Source organism: Hordeum vulgare, chromosome 2H (assembly GCF_904849725.1).
Source record: "Hordeum vulgare subsp. vulgare chromosome 2H, MorexV3_pseudomolecules_assembly, whole genome shotgun sequence".
NCBI lineage: Eukaryota > Viridiplantae > Streptophyta > Magnoliopsida > Poales > Poaceae > Hordeum > Hordeum vulgare.
In genome coordinates this window covers 659,473,292-659,486,665 of record NC_058519.1, presented here as the reverse complement: position 1 = coordinate 659,486,665, position 13,374 = coordinate 659,473,292, and the positions used below count along the sequence as shown (strand labels likewise).

The 13,374-nt window shown below is 47.4% G+C and overlaps 1 protein-coding gene across 1 annotated transcript; it reads right to left on the bottom strand.

Annotated features, from left to right (window-relative positions):
- Positions 1 to 10,998: 10,998 nt before the first annotated feature.
- On the bottom strand, positions 10,999 to 12,378 carry LOC123431327 (RNA demethylase ALKBH9B-like). Its single transcript, XM_045115148.1, has 2 exons — positions 12,100 to 12,378; positions 10,999 to 11,986 (listed from the first exon to the last, which is right to left on the bottom strand). The coding sequence occupies exons 1-2, from the start codon at positions 12,308 to 12,310 to the stop codon at positions 11,166 to 11,168; spliced, it is 1,032 nt and encodes a 343-aa protein (XP_044971083.1). The 5' UTR covers positions 12,311 to 12,378; the 3' UTR covers positions 10,999 to 11,165.
- Between the last annotated feature and the right edge of the window lie 996 nt (positions 12,379 to 13,374).

Genomic DNA, 13,374 nt, shown 5'->3' with positions numbered 1-13,374 from the left:
ACAAGTATTTTCGGATGGAGGGAGTACTGGAGATGCTTTTATTGGTCCATACCATCCTAAGACTATGGCGCCTCGGTTGTCCCATGGCTTATAGCGCACCCGGAGTTCCTTACATACGTGCCGCCGTGGGTGTTGGTCTTGATTGGGTACAGGCCGTCTCGATGCCCCAACTCCAGCGTCCACGACCTGTTCCTGCAAGCGTTCAAGAACAAGGTGGAGTATAACCATGTCCACGGCCTTGGCATTTTCAATAACGCGTTCCTAGATGCCGACATGACCAGGTTCACATAGCACCATGACCGGAAGCAAAGGTGTACGAGGATGTCGAGGAGAAGAGCTAGGTCAGCGTCAACACCAGCAGCCCAACTGACCCATGAGAGAGAGAGAGAGCGAATGATGCACCGATCTCTTGATAGGAGGCGGAGGGAAGGGAAGCCGGCAACCAGAGCTCCAACAGTGGTCCAGCAGCCCTTATGTTTGGCAGTTGTCGTCGAGGGTTAGGCGGCGGGTTTTTTCACTGTTTTGATCCTAGGGGTGTAAGTTAATCACGCAACGAACTCGTTTTAAAAGAATTTCACATTCTGACCCTTTTGGAAACGCCAGGAATCGTGGCTTTGCAGGCCTTATGCCAAACGCCAGTCTACTGGACGTTGCAGGCCTCATTTGCAATGCCAGTCTACTGGACGTTGCATGCCTTAACAGAAACGCCAACGAGGCTGGCGTTGCAGGCCTCATATGTAACTGCCCCGCGCGCCCCTTCGTCCACTTCAAGTTCTTTCTTCTTCCTCCATGAAAAAGTTCTCCCTCCTCCTCGAGACCCCCCTTCGATCTCCCTCCTCCCCAACCGTTTTGTTGGTTCTTTGGGGCAAATCGAAGAGGCCGGTAAGCTCCTCCAATCCATCCAATTAGTTTTTGCAATGATTTTGTATTTGTGTAGATTTTTTTGCACTAGGTGTACATATGTTTAGAAGTAAAATTTATTTTGTGATTGTTAATAGGTGTAGTTTATGGTGTGTCTAGGTGTAGTTTTTGGTGGCTATAGGTATAACCTAGGTTTTGTTCATATTATTCGCATTAGGTTTATGCCTAGGTTTAGTTCATATTATTCGAAGAGGCCAGTAAGAATTTTGTTCATATTATGCAGGATGTTTCGGCCTGATAAATATCCGGGTCTTGATGAGTACTACGAGCAGAAGCATCGTGCGGTGCTAGTTGAAAGAGGTGAGGTAATTATGATTGTGTTGATGATTATTTATATATACTCCATGATTTTTATATTTTGACAAGTTGAGTCAATTAACAAATTATGCGTTTGTTTGTTTAGGTTCCTCCACTACTTCGTTTGAGGGGGCACAACCTGAATGAAACTCTTGTATATGACCCTCGTTACGAGCCTTATTTTAGAAGAATGGATCTTCTTCAATTTATGCTCAACTTTAAAGGCACACCACCATGATTGAACGCCACGGCCCTAAAAACACTTACGGATCGTTGGAGGCCGGAGACGCACTCTTTTCACCTTCCTCTTGGTGAGATGAGCATAACCTTGGAGGATATTGCTATGATCATCGGGCTTCCTATCGAGGGCAGGGCTCTTACAGGGAAGGTTAGGGCCGCCGGGTGGCGACAACAGGTTGCAGCATTGGTTGGTGTTGAACCCAAGCCATGGACTGATGAAACTAGGAAGGATCCTAGGCCATCTGGTGTGTTGTTCTCTTGGATACAGAGACATTTTCATAGATGCCCAAAGGATGCTAGTCCGCTTGTTGTGGAGAGGTTCGCGAGAGCTTATCTCTGGAATCTTTTGACCCAAGTGGTGTTTCCGGATGGCACTAGGGACACAACCTCATGGATGTTCTTGGATCCTCTTCGTGACTGGGATGTTAAGTGGAGTTGGGGTTCGGCGGCACTAGCCTTCTTGTACCGTCAGGTATGGCTTAATATCATGCATTTTCATTTTATTCAATGGGATATGATGCATTTTCATTTTATTAAATCTGTAGTTGGATGGAGCATGTATGAGGAGTAAGCCGACGTCCTGTCTTGGAGGTTTCGTCTGGGCCCTACAGGTTTGGATGTGGGAGCGTATTCCTGTTGGCCGGAACTTCAGCCTTGCTCCGGAAGAACCCTGGAAGTACCCGTTTGACGGGGATGAGGAGCGATACCCCACTATCGCATACACATGGGCTAATGTCCAATGGACGAGTATCGCGGCTATGGGGCGGTATAAGGCATACATAAGCCAGCTTGACATGCTAACTTACGAACAGGTAAATGCTTTATCAAATTTGCTGATTTTTTTTCATGGATGGTTGAGTGACTTGTTGTTATGTAGGTTAATTGGAGGCCGTACACGGTACTTAGGCAGTTCCCTCTGAGCAACATGTGCCTTCGTGACCAGCATCTTTGGCGTGTGCGGTGCCCGATGATATGCTTTTATGCGGTGGAGTGGCATCTTCCTCATCGTGTTTCAAAGCAGTTCGGGGTACAACAACGCACCCCACCGGATTACGTCGAGACAAGGTGAAGCTACATAAGTGAGTCTTTTGTATCACGTGTTTCTCCTGTTGATCAATGTCTAACATGAAAAAATGAAACTCATGTAGTATTCTAATGCTTTGTAGGACAAACCGGCAAAGCAATAAGACTGTCATCAATTGGGAGGAGCACCACATGACTTGGGTGGACATGTGGAATGCTCAGAGACAACATCGAGTTGAAAATGATGAAACACCCGACACTGACGAGGCGGCATACTTAAGGCATTTGGAGTGGATGCATACAGAGTACAAAGTTATCCATAAGGCTGTCTGGACTCGTTCCGATTGCTTGGACTTACTGCCGAGTGAGGCTGCTGATGCTGCATTCAACAATTCAATTAGGGAGACAGTTGGAGCGCATCTTGACTATGGTCCTCTCCATGACCGAGTGGTACGTCCCTCCTTTAAAATATAAACAAGTGTCATTTATTCGTGGGTGGTATGTCACATGTGTTTTATCCAGGGCACGGAGCTATGGAGATGTATCAACGAGAGTAACGTGGTCCTTGGCCATGCCCCTTGTCCACAAACAGACGGACTTGTTAGAACTACTCTGCAGGTTTGATGCCTTGTTAACCTTTGTTTTGTCGTACCTTTGTTAGCATATTAACATGTCATTATCTTTTCCTTGCGCAGAAGGTTACCAATCGGTGCCGCACACTAGCGGCTTTACTTTCTTGCCACGGCGTTTCGTCCACCGATGTGAGGGCACGTGCGCAGTACACGATGGATGTGCAGTCTTCCGCTTGTCCGTCTTCCAGCCGGCCATGGGCCTCTTCCGCTCGTCCGTCTTCGAGTCGAGCACATGCTTCTTCTAGCCGAGCACATGTTGAGGAGATTGAAGAAGAAGAGGAGTCCGACAACGAGGCCGCGGATCCGGACTTCATTGAGTTTGGGGCTTCGCAGATGGAAGATGCTCCGCAGCCAAGTCAACCCACTCAGCCGACGGAAGAAACACGTCGAGCTAGCTCAAGGAACATCAGACGTCCTGGCTGGCAGAACACTCCAGAGGGCTACGTTACTAAGGGCAAGATGGCTGCGAAGAGAGGGAGGAAGTGAAGTGTTATGACCTATGTCGTATTCTGAGTGTTATGATGTTGTCTGTTGAACTATCCAGTTTTTAACTTCTTCAGTATGAAGTATGAACATTGAACTATGAACTATGTCTGTTGAACTATGAACTATGATGTTATGCTGAGTGTTATGCTTTGAATTATGGTGTTATGCTTTGAATTATGGTGTTATGCTGTGAATTATGGCGTTATGTCTGTTGATCAAAACAGTGAACTATGGTGTTATGGTGTTATGGTGTTATGTTATGAACTATGTCTATTGATCAAAACAGTGAAAAAATCCTGAAATTGGGGTACTGGACTAAGGAAACGCGAGCAGGGTTGGCGTTTCTGGTTGAGCCTGCAACGCCAGCAGGCTTGGCGTTTCTGGTAGGGCTGCAACGCTGGCGATGACCACAGTACTGTGGTACTGGACTAAGGAAACGCTAGCAGGCTTGGCATTTCTGGTTGGGTCTGCAACGCCAGCAGGCATGGCGTTTCTGGTATGGCTGCAACGCTGGCGAGGACCACGGTACTGCAGTACTGGACAAAGGAAACACCGCTGAGCCTGGCGTTTCTGGTATAGTCTGCAACGCCAGCAGGCTTGGCGTTTCACAGTTTTTATCTTGCTCATTTAGCACTTTCACACACACATCATACATACCACATTTAGCACATTCACACAGACAACATACAGATGACATATGCAACACACATCATATAAAGAATACACATAACATAGCCCATATAAAGTTCCCATTAAAGTTCACGTCGATAGATGCATAATAGGTTCTTAAAGTACATAATAGTGGATTTCATAGTCAGATAGCACGCAAGGGAACAAGGTTCAACACATAGGGTTCAAACATGAAAGCGTGCATGAAAATAGAAGCCTCCGGCTCTATTGCGTCGAGCAAGGCCCCTTCCCCTTTTTCTTCTTCCTCTCTTCCTCCTCTTCGTCTTCCCTTTTGTGCATTTTTGAAGCCTCTTCCAGCACCCTCTCCATGAAGAGTTCCTCCTCCCGCTCTCTCTTTGCTGCACCCTCTGCCATAGCAATCTTAAATTTAGCTGCCCATTCATTGTGACGTTGCTCCATCGCCTTCTTGTGTTTGTCCTTCATCTTTTTATCATAAGCACAGTGCTCAAGAAACATTTTGAGGTCCTCCTTCCTCCTTGCTTCAAACTCCTCGTACTGGCGCTCCCTCTCCATCTTCTTTGCTTCGGCTGCGTCCTGCTCTCTCAACTTCTTTGCAGCCCTCTCCATCAACCGCTGCTCCTCACTGGCTGCATCCTTCTCCGCCCCCACTCCATTTTCTCCTTGTTGGGTTGAGACGCCGCCATACCTACATAAAAACATCAAGGCTCACAGTTAATACAACAACATACAGAGTTACGGAAATGGTCCTCGTAGGTAAAAACATGAAAACATCAAGGCATGAAAAACAACATGATAGATAAACTTACGGAAATTCTCCTCGTAGGTAACCGAACATTCCTCTACCACTACCCGAACCTCTACCCATAAAACCAGCACGTCTACCACCACCGCCGGATCCTCGTCCCATAGCAAGGCCACCACGTCTACCACCGCCGGATCCTCGTCCCATAGAAAGGCCACCACTTGAACCACCACGTCTACCACCGCCGGATCCTCGTCCCATAGCAATGCCACCACTTGAACCACCACGTGTACCACCGCCGGATCCTCGGCCCATAGGAAGGCCACCACTTGAACCACCACGTCTACCACCGCCGGATCCTCGTCCCATAGCAATGCCACCACTTGAACCACCACGTCTACCACCGCCAGCACTTGAACCACCTCTGCCCCCCACATCACTAGTAGATGCGTTGTTTCTTTTGCAAGTCCTCTTATTATGTGTCGTTTCATTGCAATCACCACATTGGTTCCTATCACGTGGCTCCATGAAATGTCCACTACCAAACTCTCTGGTGCTCATCAGGTCATCCATATCATTCCTGTATCATTTTGTTCTCCTTCTACCCTTCGGTTGAACCATCATCTCTGGATCCGGCCTAATATTAGGACCGTGATACTCGGGCCACTGTGATGGGTCAAGAAAAGGGTGGAATCTCGACGCCCATGTTAACTGATGAGTTTGCAAGTTGAATTCATGCAACCTCACAACTACACCATCAGAGAAGGGCAAATTCCTCATGCGACATGCCGTCATCATGTGCGAGCATGTCCGGTGGTACTTACTAGGACGCTCAGAAGTGCAATGCCGCGTCCGAAGGGAAACCATAAATGAGCGACCACCATATGATTGCCCATCTCTCGTTGTACCACCTGGCTCATCCACTTGGTATTTCATTTCAGCGTTATCGAAACAAGTGGCTCGCTGCATGGCTTACTTCTCCTTTTGAAACTCTAGCCACTCGGCAACCTTCTTCGGATAGATCTCATTGGGAGGCTTCTCACTCTCACCAATCAACTTGCCAATTTCTTCGGAGTGCTTAAGAAAATACTCATTTAGCTTGTAAAAGGTATATTCAGCTATTGCCGTGACCGGCAACTGACGTGCCCCTTCAAGACAAAGTTGAAGCACTCAACAAGATTGCTTGTCATGTCGCCATATCTCATGCCTCCTTCGTCACATGCCCGTGACCACTTATGTCTCTCATCTATATTCCTTTGTAGGAATTCTTTCCCACCTTCATTTGCCTTCTCATATATTTTGTTCAATAGTTTAGTGAACGACTCAACGGAGAAGGCCACACATGTGGAGTTAATATCCTTCGCCAGATCTTTGTTCTTACAAGCCCTATAAAAGTTTGCAACGAAGTGCCTCATGCACCATCGATGGTGAAGCCTCGCATGCCCTGGAATGTGAACATCCACGGCCTTCAATATGTCTTGGTGCCGATTGGATATGATGCATACCTCCCTATTGGGAGGAATCACCGTGCTTCTCACAAGTCTCATGAACCATTCCCAGTTGTCTTGGTTCTCCGCTGACACCAAAGCAAATGCCACAGGCAACACCTGATCATTAGCATCATGTGCCATTGCTATCATTAGTGTGCCCTTGTATTTGCTAGTCAGGAATGTTTCATCTATAGACAAAACTGGACGACAATGCTCAAAAGCTGCAATGCATGGGCCAAACGTCCAAAAGGCACGACGGAACACTCCTTCAATATCTTGGACATAGTGGTACATTCCGGGGTTTCTATAGGCCATCGCGCCCAGCAACTGGGGTAGCATGTTGTACGCCTCTTCCCATCCACCGTAAACATTCTAAAAGTGACATGTTTGGCCTTCCATGTCTTCCCGTACTTGACCTTATATCCAAATCTCTCGAAAACCCAACTCATCAAAGACTTCACTTTAATGGTTGGATCCTCAGCTATATGTTTCTGGTATTTATAAGCGATGAATTCCGAGGTTAACTGATGGTGTGTCTCTGGTGCTTCATCTGTCGGCAGTGTGCATTGGTGAGTTGCAATGCAACTACTTATCTTCCACAAACCATCTTGCATGAGTCTTGAATTGACTTTCCATTTGCATTTTTCTACCTCACATTTCACGGTGTATCGCTTGTGGCAGTCCGAGTAAGCAACTCTGAAAGGCCTGTAGTGCTTGACGGCATACTCACACAACCACATCTTCAATTCTAGAATGTCCTCGAACATCAAACCTTTCTTTAGGTAAGATGTACAAATCGCGTTGGTGTGCTACTTGGCAACATTATAGCCTCAATTGTCTTGCTCATGCCACCATCGACTAAAGCCTTATCTGCAAGGCTAACATCACAAAACAAGGGAACTTTGTGATCCCTACCGGTGATTTTTGTATACCACTCCGCTTCTTTCTCAGTGAAGCCATCCTCATCCAACTCATTCACCGGGCCTTCATCATCCGACTCATCCACACAAGCACGCTGATAAACAATGTCAGGATCCATGTCATCATGCCTTACTTGAGCCTCTACGTCACCAACAATGTTGTGTTGCCTCTCATACTCTTCGTCGGACTCATGACCATCATCTTTGATCGGTGCACTACCTCCAAACTCATATTGGGGATACTCATTGACTTGCACTTCTACTTTATGCTCAACAATAGGTGCCACACCATTATACGGGCTCAAATCATCTACTATGGGTTGGTTCAAGTCAACATGAAGAGGAGCATTGACCACCGTACAAGCAAACACTTCGAGTGACTTGTCTATCGAGGATGCAACAGCCTCCTTGTATGCAACCCAATGCAAATTAGACTTGATAGGCATTATCTTCATTCGACACTTGTGTGCCGACCCAACATCATATCTTCCTAATAATTCTACTTGGTCACTTGGATCAACCCACTTCAATCTTATCCGAGTTTCTGCCACAACCTCTTGATAAGTAGGGCTATCAAGAAATGTCAACACTTCCTCATATTTGTCAACAATAGCAACATTCATGAATGCCTCTTTGTCAACATAATGAATATTCACAATCTTGTCCATCTAAAAAAGGGGACAAAATTACCAATTCTAAGTATAACAAAACAACTAACAAAACATTACCCTAACCATTTGCATCCAAATTAGGCATTAACACAAACCCTAACCCTAAACCTTGTCCATCCAAATTAGGCATAACACAAAACCTAACACTAACCCTAACCCTTGTCGAACCAAACTAGGCATAACCCTAACCATAACACTAAATCTCATCAATAATAAGAAACCAACCAATACAATGCAACATAAATAGAACACCTAGTGCAAAAAAAATCTACACAAATACAAAATCATTGCAAAAACTAATTGGAGGGATTGGAGGAGCTTACCGGCCTCTTCGATTTACTCCAAAGAACCTACTAAAAGGTTGAGGGAGGAGGGAGATCGAATGGGGGGATCTTGAGGACAAGGGAGAGCTTTTTCGTGCTAACAAGAACAAGAGGAGAGGAGAAATGGTGGTTGGTGGGCGAGGGGGTCGGGGTGGCAGAATATAAAGGAAAGAAACGACATAGCTACTGGCGTTTCACCTCAGGTCTGAAACGCCACATTAGACATGCGTTTCACCTCAGGTCTGCAACGCCACATTAGACAGGCGTTTTAACGAACGTCTGCAACGCCACAATAGATGACGTTTCATAACAGGGCTACAACGTCATGAACTATGGCGTTTCAAAAAAGGGTCAAAACGTGAAGTTCTTTCAAAACAAGGTCGTTGCGTGATTAACTTGCACCCCTAGGATCAAAACAGTGAAAAAAATCCTTAGGCGGTGAGGCACTGACCTCTTACACTTTGGTCGAGAGACTGGTTTCGCATCTATGTTTCGAAACGGTCTGAGACCCCAACAAAGTTGTCTCATGGTAAATCTGTTGATGCATAGTTCTGTAAACAATGGCAAACTCTTATGAATAAAGGAACACACCTCTTGTTTCTTCTTAAACTTTCTTTGTGCGCACAAAACCAAAAAGGAAAAGGAAAAAATAATGTGTGTTAATTCACTACTATTAGTTGGCTATATCGTTTATCCTGATAGAGGCGAACCCAGTCATTTGATAGTGGCATCTTGCTAACTTCATGAACCACAGGTTGTAGTCAATCATCAAACCAACACAATCATAGTAAATCATCCGTCATCATTACCACCAATGTACTAATATAAAGTTCCCTTTCTTTTAATCTGGGATGATGAGTGGTAGTAGTACATCGGATGAATGAATGAAGGAAAAATCTATTCAAAAGCGTCGCATTTTTAACATTCCGTGCGGCGGGTCATGCATGCATACATGATGTCATCGCATTTATTCTAAATGACCGAAATTCAAAAACTTTTATCTCTTAAACCGTTAATTCGATCAATGATCCGTTTTCGCCGTTGACTTTGTTTCGACGAAATCTTCAAAACTAGATTCCAAATTGACATGTTTTGACAACTTTTTTTTTTTGCTCGTACTTACCACATTTGTTGCACTTACTTATCATATTAGTAATTACTTACTTGTCTGATAAAAATAACTTAATCGCCAATTTTTTTTAAATTGCGTATAAATATTACATCTCGACATAATCAAAATGACAAGCACAAACAACTTTTTTTAAGCGATTACGGGCAAAAATATGACAACTCAACATATTTAGAACCGGTGATCACAAGAAATCTTTTTTGATCATCGTTTCTAAATATGACAACTCGGTATAGTTAAACTAACAAGCACACAAAATAGTTTTCTGGCAAAGTTGTATGTAAACATGACAACTTGACATATTTAAATTGGCAAACACAACCCATCATATTTTTTTATATCATGTATAATGAAAACTGCTATAAGGCTTTGTACGAAACAATATTAAAAAGTGTCAATCAAGTTATTTTTCTCACGCAAGTAAGTGGTTAATAATATGGCAAGTGGGTCAAAAAATATGGCAAGTATGAATGGAAAAAAATAGTTGACGAAACATGTCGACATGAGATCTAGTTTCGAAGAACTAGCCGCGAGAAAGTCAATGATGAAAGCGGATCATCGATTGAATTAACGGTTTTGTAGATAAAACTTTTTGAATTTCAAACATTAATGAGAATCTTTGGTGGTGTTTCTTTCCGAGGGACTAGACTTTTTTTTTAGTCCCAGGGACTAAAGAAAAAAGTTCCTCCAATAGAGTCTTTTTGTAGTCCCTTGAGGAAAAGTCCCTCCTGTTTCTTTACCTAGGGACTAAAAGGGACTTTTTAGTCCCTAGGTAAATCCCATACATGCATAGGAGAGAGAGAGAGGAGACTAACGGCATTATGACAATACTTAGCTTACTTTTTTAAGTGATGACAATATTTAACTTAGTAATACTAATGGATAAGAGAGTGGAACAACACACATAAGCAAGCTGCGAGGCAGTCAAAGCATAGGCCGATTCAGAAATGGACAGTGCCGGAAGAAGGGTGGATTAAGGTCAATTCAGATGGTGCTATGACTAAATCTGCTACGAAGGGCGGCGGGGGTGTGGTGCTGCGGGACCATAATGGGGCCTTCCTGGCTGGAGCGGCTCTTTTCTTCGGCAATGTCAGGGACGCGGAAGCGGCTGAGATCCTTGTGTGCAGGCGGGCGGTGCAATTGGCAAGTCAGCGGGGAGTCCAAAAGATACACCTTGAGCTTGATAATCAAGATTTGGTCCGGATGCTGGAGGAACAACAGAGGAATATGGCTGCTGTGGGGCCTTGGATCCAAGAAGTTAAATCGCTATTGTCGACCTTTGAAGCCTGTAGAGTGGACTGGGTTAGGCGATCAGCTAATGGGGTAACACATAAGTTTGCTAGGGTTTGAATGGGTGATGAAGTGTGTAAGGAGTGGATGGGGTACCCCGGACTTTGCGTTAGCTGTAATCTTTAATGACATTCCTAGCTTTGTTGGCTAGATTATAAAGGATCAGTTAGTCCTAGAAAAAAATTAATGGATCATGAATTTGTAATGCATGTGTACAGCAGCCCCGCACGGGAGCGCCAAGGTGCGGCGCCGCTCATAGTCCATCCCATGAATGAATGTTGTTAATACATGAGCTCCAACAAAACTAAAGTACAGTATCTCTCAACTCATCTTTCAAAAAATATAATTCTTTATCTCCTTCCCTGCCGTCGTCCGCTGGCCGGCGAGGCACCAAGCGCCGGGAAGTCGTCGGTGGAGAGGCTGAAAGGGACGCCGCCCCGGGGGCTCTGTGACTGTGTCTGTCCTGTCCTGACAGCAGCTGCCTGGTACAGAGGCGCCACCGCCTGCTGCTGCTGCTGCTGAGGCGTGGCGTGCTTGGCCGCCTCGCCATTGCTCTGTTCCCAGGCCGCTCTGTTCGGAGGCGCGCTCGCCGCCGTCATCGCCGGCCGGACCGCAGCAGCCGTGAGGCTCTGCAGCAGCGGGTCGGGCCGGAATCCGAACGGGACCTTGGAGGCGTCCATCTTCCGGAACGTGATGGAGATCCTCTTGGCGGGCACGGCGGGGACGCAGTGCTTGGCGACGTCGGCGCCGTTGCCGTTGAGCACGAGGACGGACCCGACGGGCAGCGGGATGGAGGCGGCGGCGGAGAACTCCCCTGGCGCGAGCACCTTCATGTCCCTGCCGAAGAGGATGGGCGCCTCGGCGAGGAAGGATGCGGTGCAGAAGGGGCGGAGGAAGTCGTGGTGGTCGACGTGCGGCGGGATGCAGTCGTCGACGTCGTAGACGTTGACGATGCAGCTGTCGGGCACGCAGGTGGGCGGGAGCACGCGCCAGAGCACGAGGCGGCGCGCCATGGCGGCGAGGAGGGGAGGGAGCGGGTCGACGGACTCGTCCCGCACGATCCCCGGCGGGTTGCCGTCCCGGTCGGCGGCGTAGTTGTAGCAGCAGCCGAACTGGATGGTGGCCCTGCCCTTGCCCCGCATCCACTTGCGCGGCTCCGAGTAGGTCCGCTCTGCAGTCCGAGAAGAATCGGGGGGGAGTCGTCAGATCAGGATCGAAGGAGCACGAGAGAATTGATTTGATTCATCGGAGGAGAAGAAGAGGAGGAAGGTTGGGTTTGGGTACCTCGGAGGCGGCCGCGGCGGCCTTGGTCCTGGAGGTCGAGGACGCAGGCGACGATCTTGGCCTGCTCGTCGGGGGAGAAGACGTTGGCGTGGAGCTCGAGGCCCTGGAGCACGTTGACCATGCGGCCGTCCACCCGCTCCATGTGGCGGAAGTCCTTCTTGCGGCGCACCCTCGCCACGCCCTCGTCGGAGAGCAGCGTGGACGTCGACATCGCGGCGGCTCCGGCGGGCGGCGTGGGAGCAAGGGGGGGATCTGGGCAGAGGATTTGAGTGGATTGGCGGCTGAGGTAGCTCAGCTTTATATGGAAAGATGAGGTCACCTCCAAATCGGGGTCGGCTCCGGTGTTTCGCCCAAACACGTGGGCCGCGCATGGGTGGGCGCGTGCGGACGCGTACTTTCATATTCCCCGCCTTCTCCTGGGTATGGCGATCTGCACAAGCCGACGCCGGCCGGACCACAGCTTGGGTACGAAATCTCCCTCTCCCTTTAATCTCCCCTATCAGTAACCTGGCCGTCTCCAAGGAGATTGGAACTGCAGCGAGTTCCCGTAGGGACTGGACCCGGTAGCCCAGCTTGTGCGCCTCGTGCAGGAGCAGATCCAGGGCCTCCTCGTGAACGTGATGAGGAACAAGGTAGGGCAAACTCACCACAGGCATGCTCACGATCTTCTGGCCGGACAACTGCTCCTTCAGCTGAGGTAATTCGCGAGACAGTGATCTTCCACGAGAATGCTTCTCCAGATAGTCCTTCTTCCCAGCAAGCGTCTCCAGGCCCCGGGATGTGACCTCGAACCTCAGGAATTCGGTCTCCCACCTCAGGGTCTCGCGGTAGCGACGAAGAGAGCCTACCAAGTCGCTTTTCGACTCCATATCCATGCTTGATCTCTCTTTCCGCCGCCGGGTTCCTTTTTTTTCTTTTGCTGAATGACCTTCTTGGGGTTTCAACCAAGCGGACGGTCGGGATTGGGATGGATATGCTGTCCCACCCAAGCAAAGCTCAGTCCGGCCCGGTAGGAGGGGCTGGCCCAACAAGAGCGACTCTCCCCGCCTCACCGGTCCGTCCAAAATCCTCCCTGCTACTCCCTTCGTTTTAAATATAAGTCTTTCTAGAGATTCTATTAGAGGATTACATACGGATGTATATAAACATACTCTAGAGTATAGATTCATTCATTTTGTTTTATATGTAGTCATCTAGAGAAATTTCTTAAAAGACTTGTATTTAGAAACGAAGGAAGTACTTTTTATTTGCCATGAAAAAAATGAAATCACTAAT

Excerpts from the sequence above, each read along its gene's own strand:
- LOC123431327 (XM_045115148.1), bottom strand. The coding sequence starts at position 12,310 with ATGTCGACGTCCACGCTGCTCTCCGACGAGGGCGTGGCGAGGGTGCGC. Across the intron at positions 11,987-12,099 it reads CCGCCGCGGCCGCCTCCGAG|AGCGGACCTACTCGGAGCCG; the intron begins GTACCCAAACCC and ends CTCGGACTGCAG.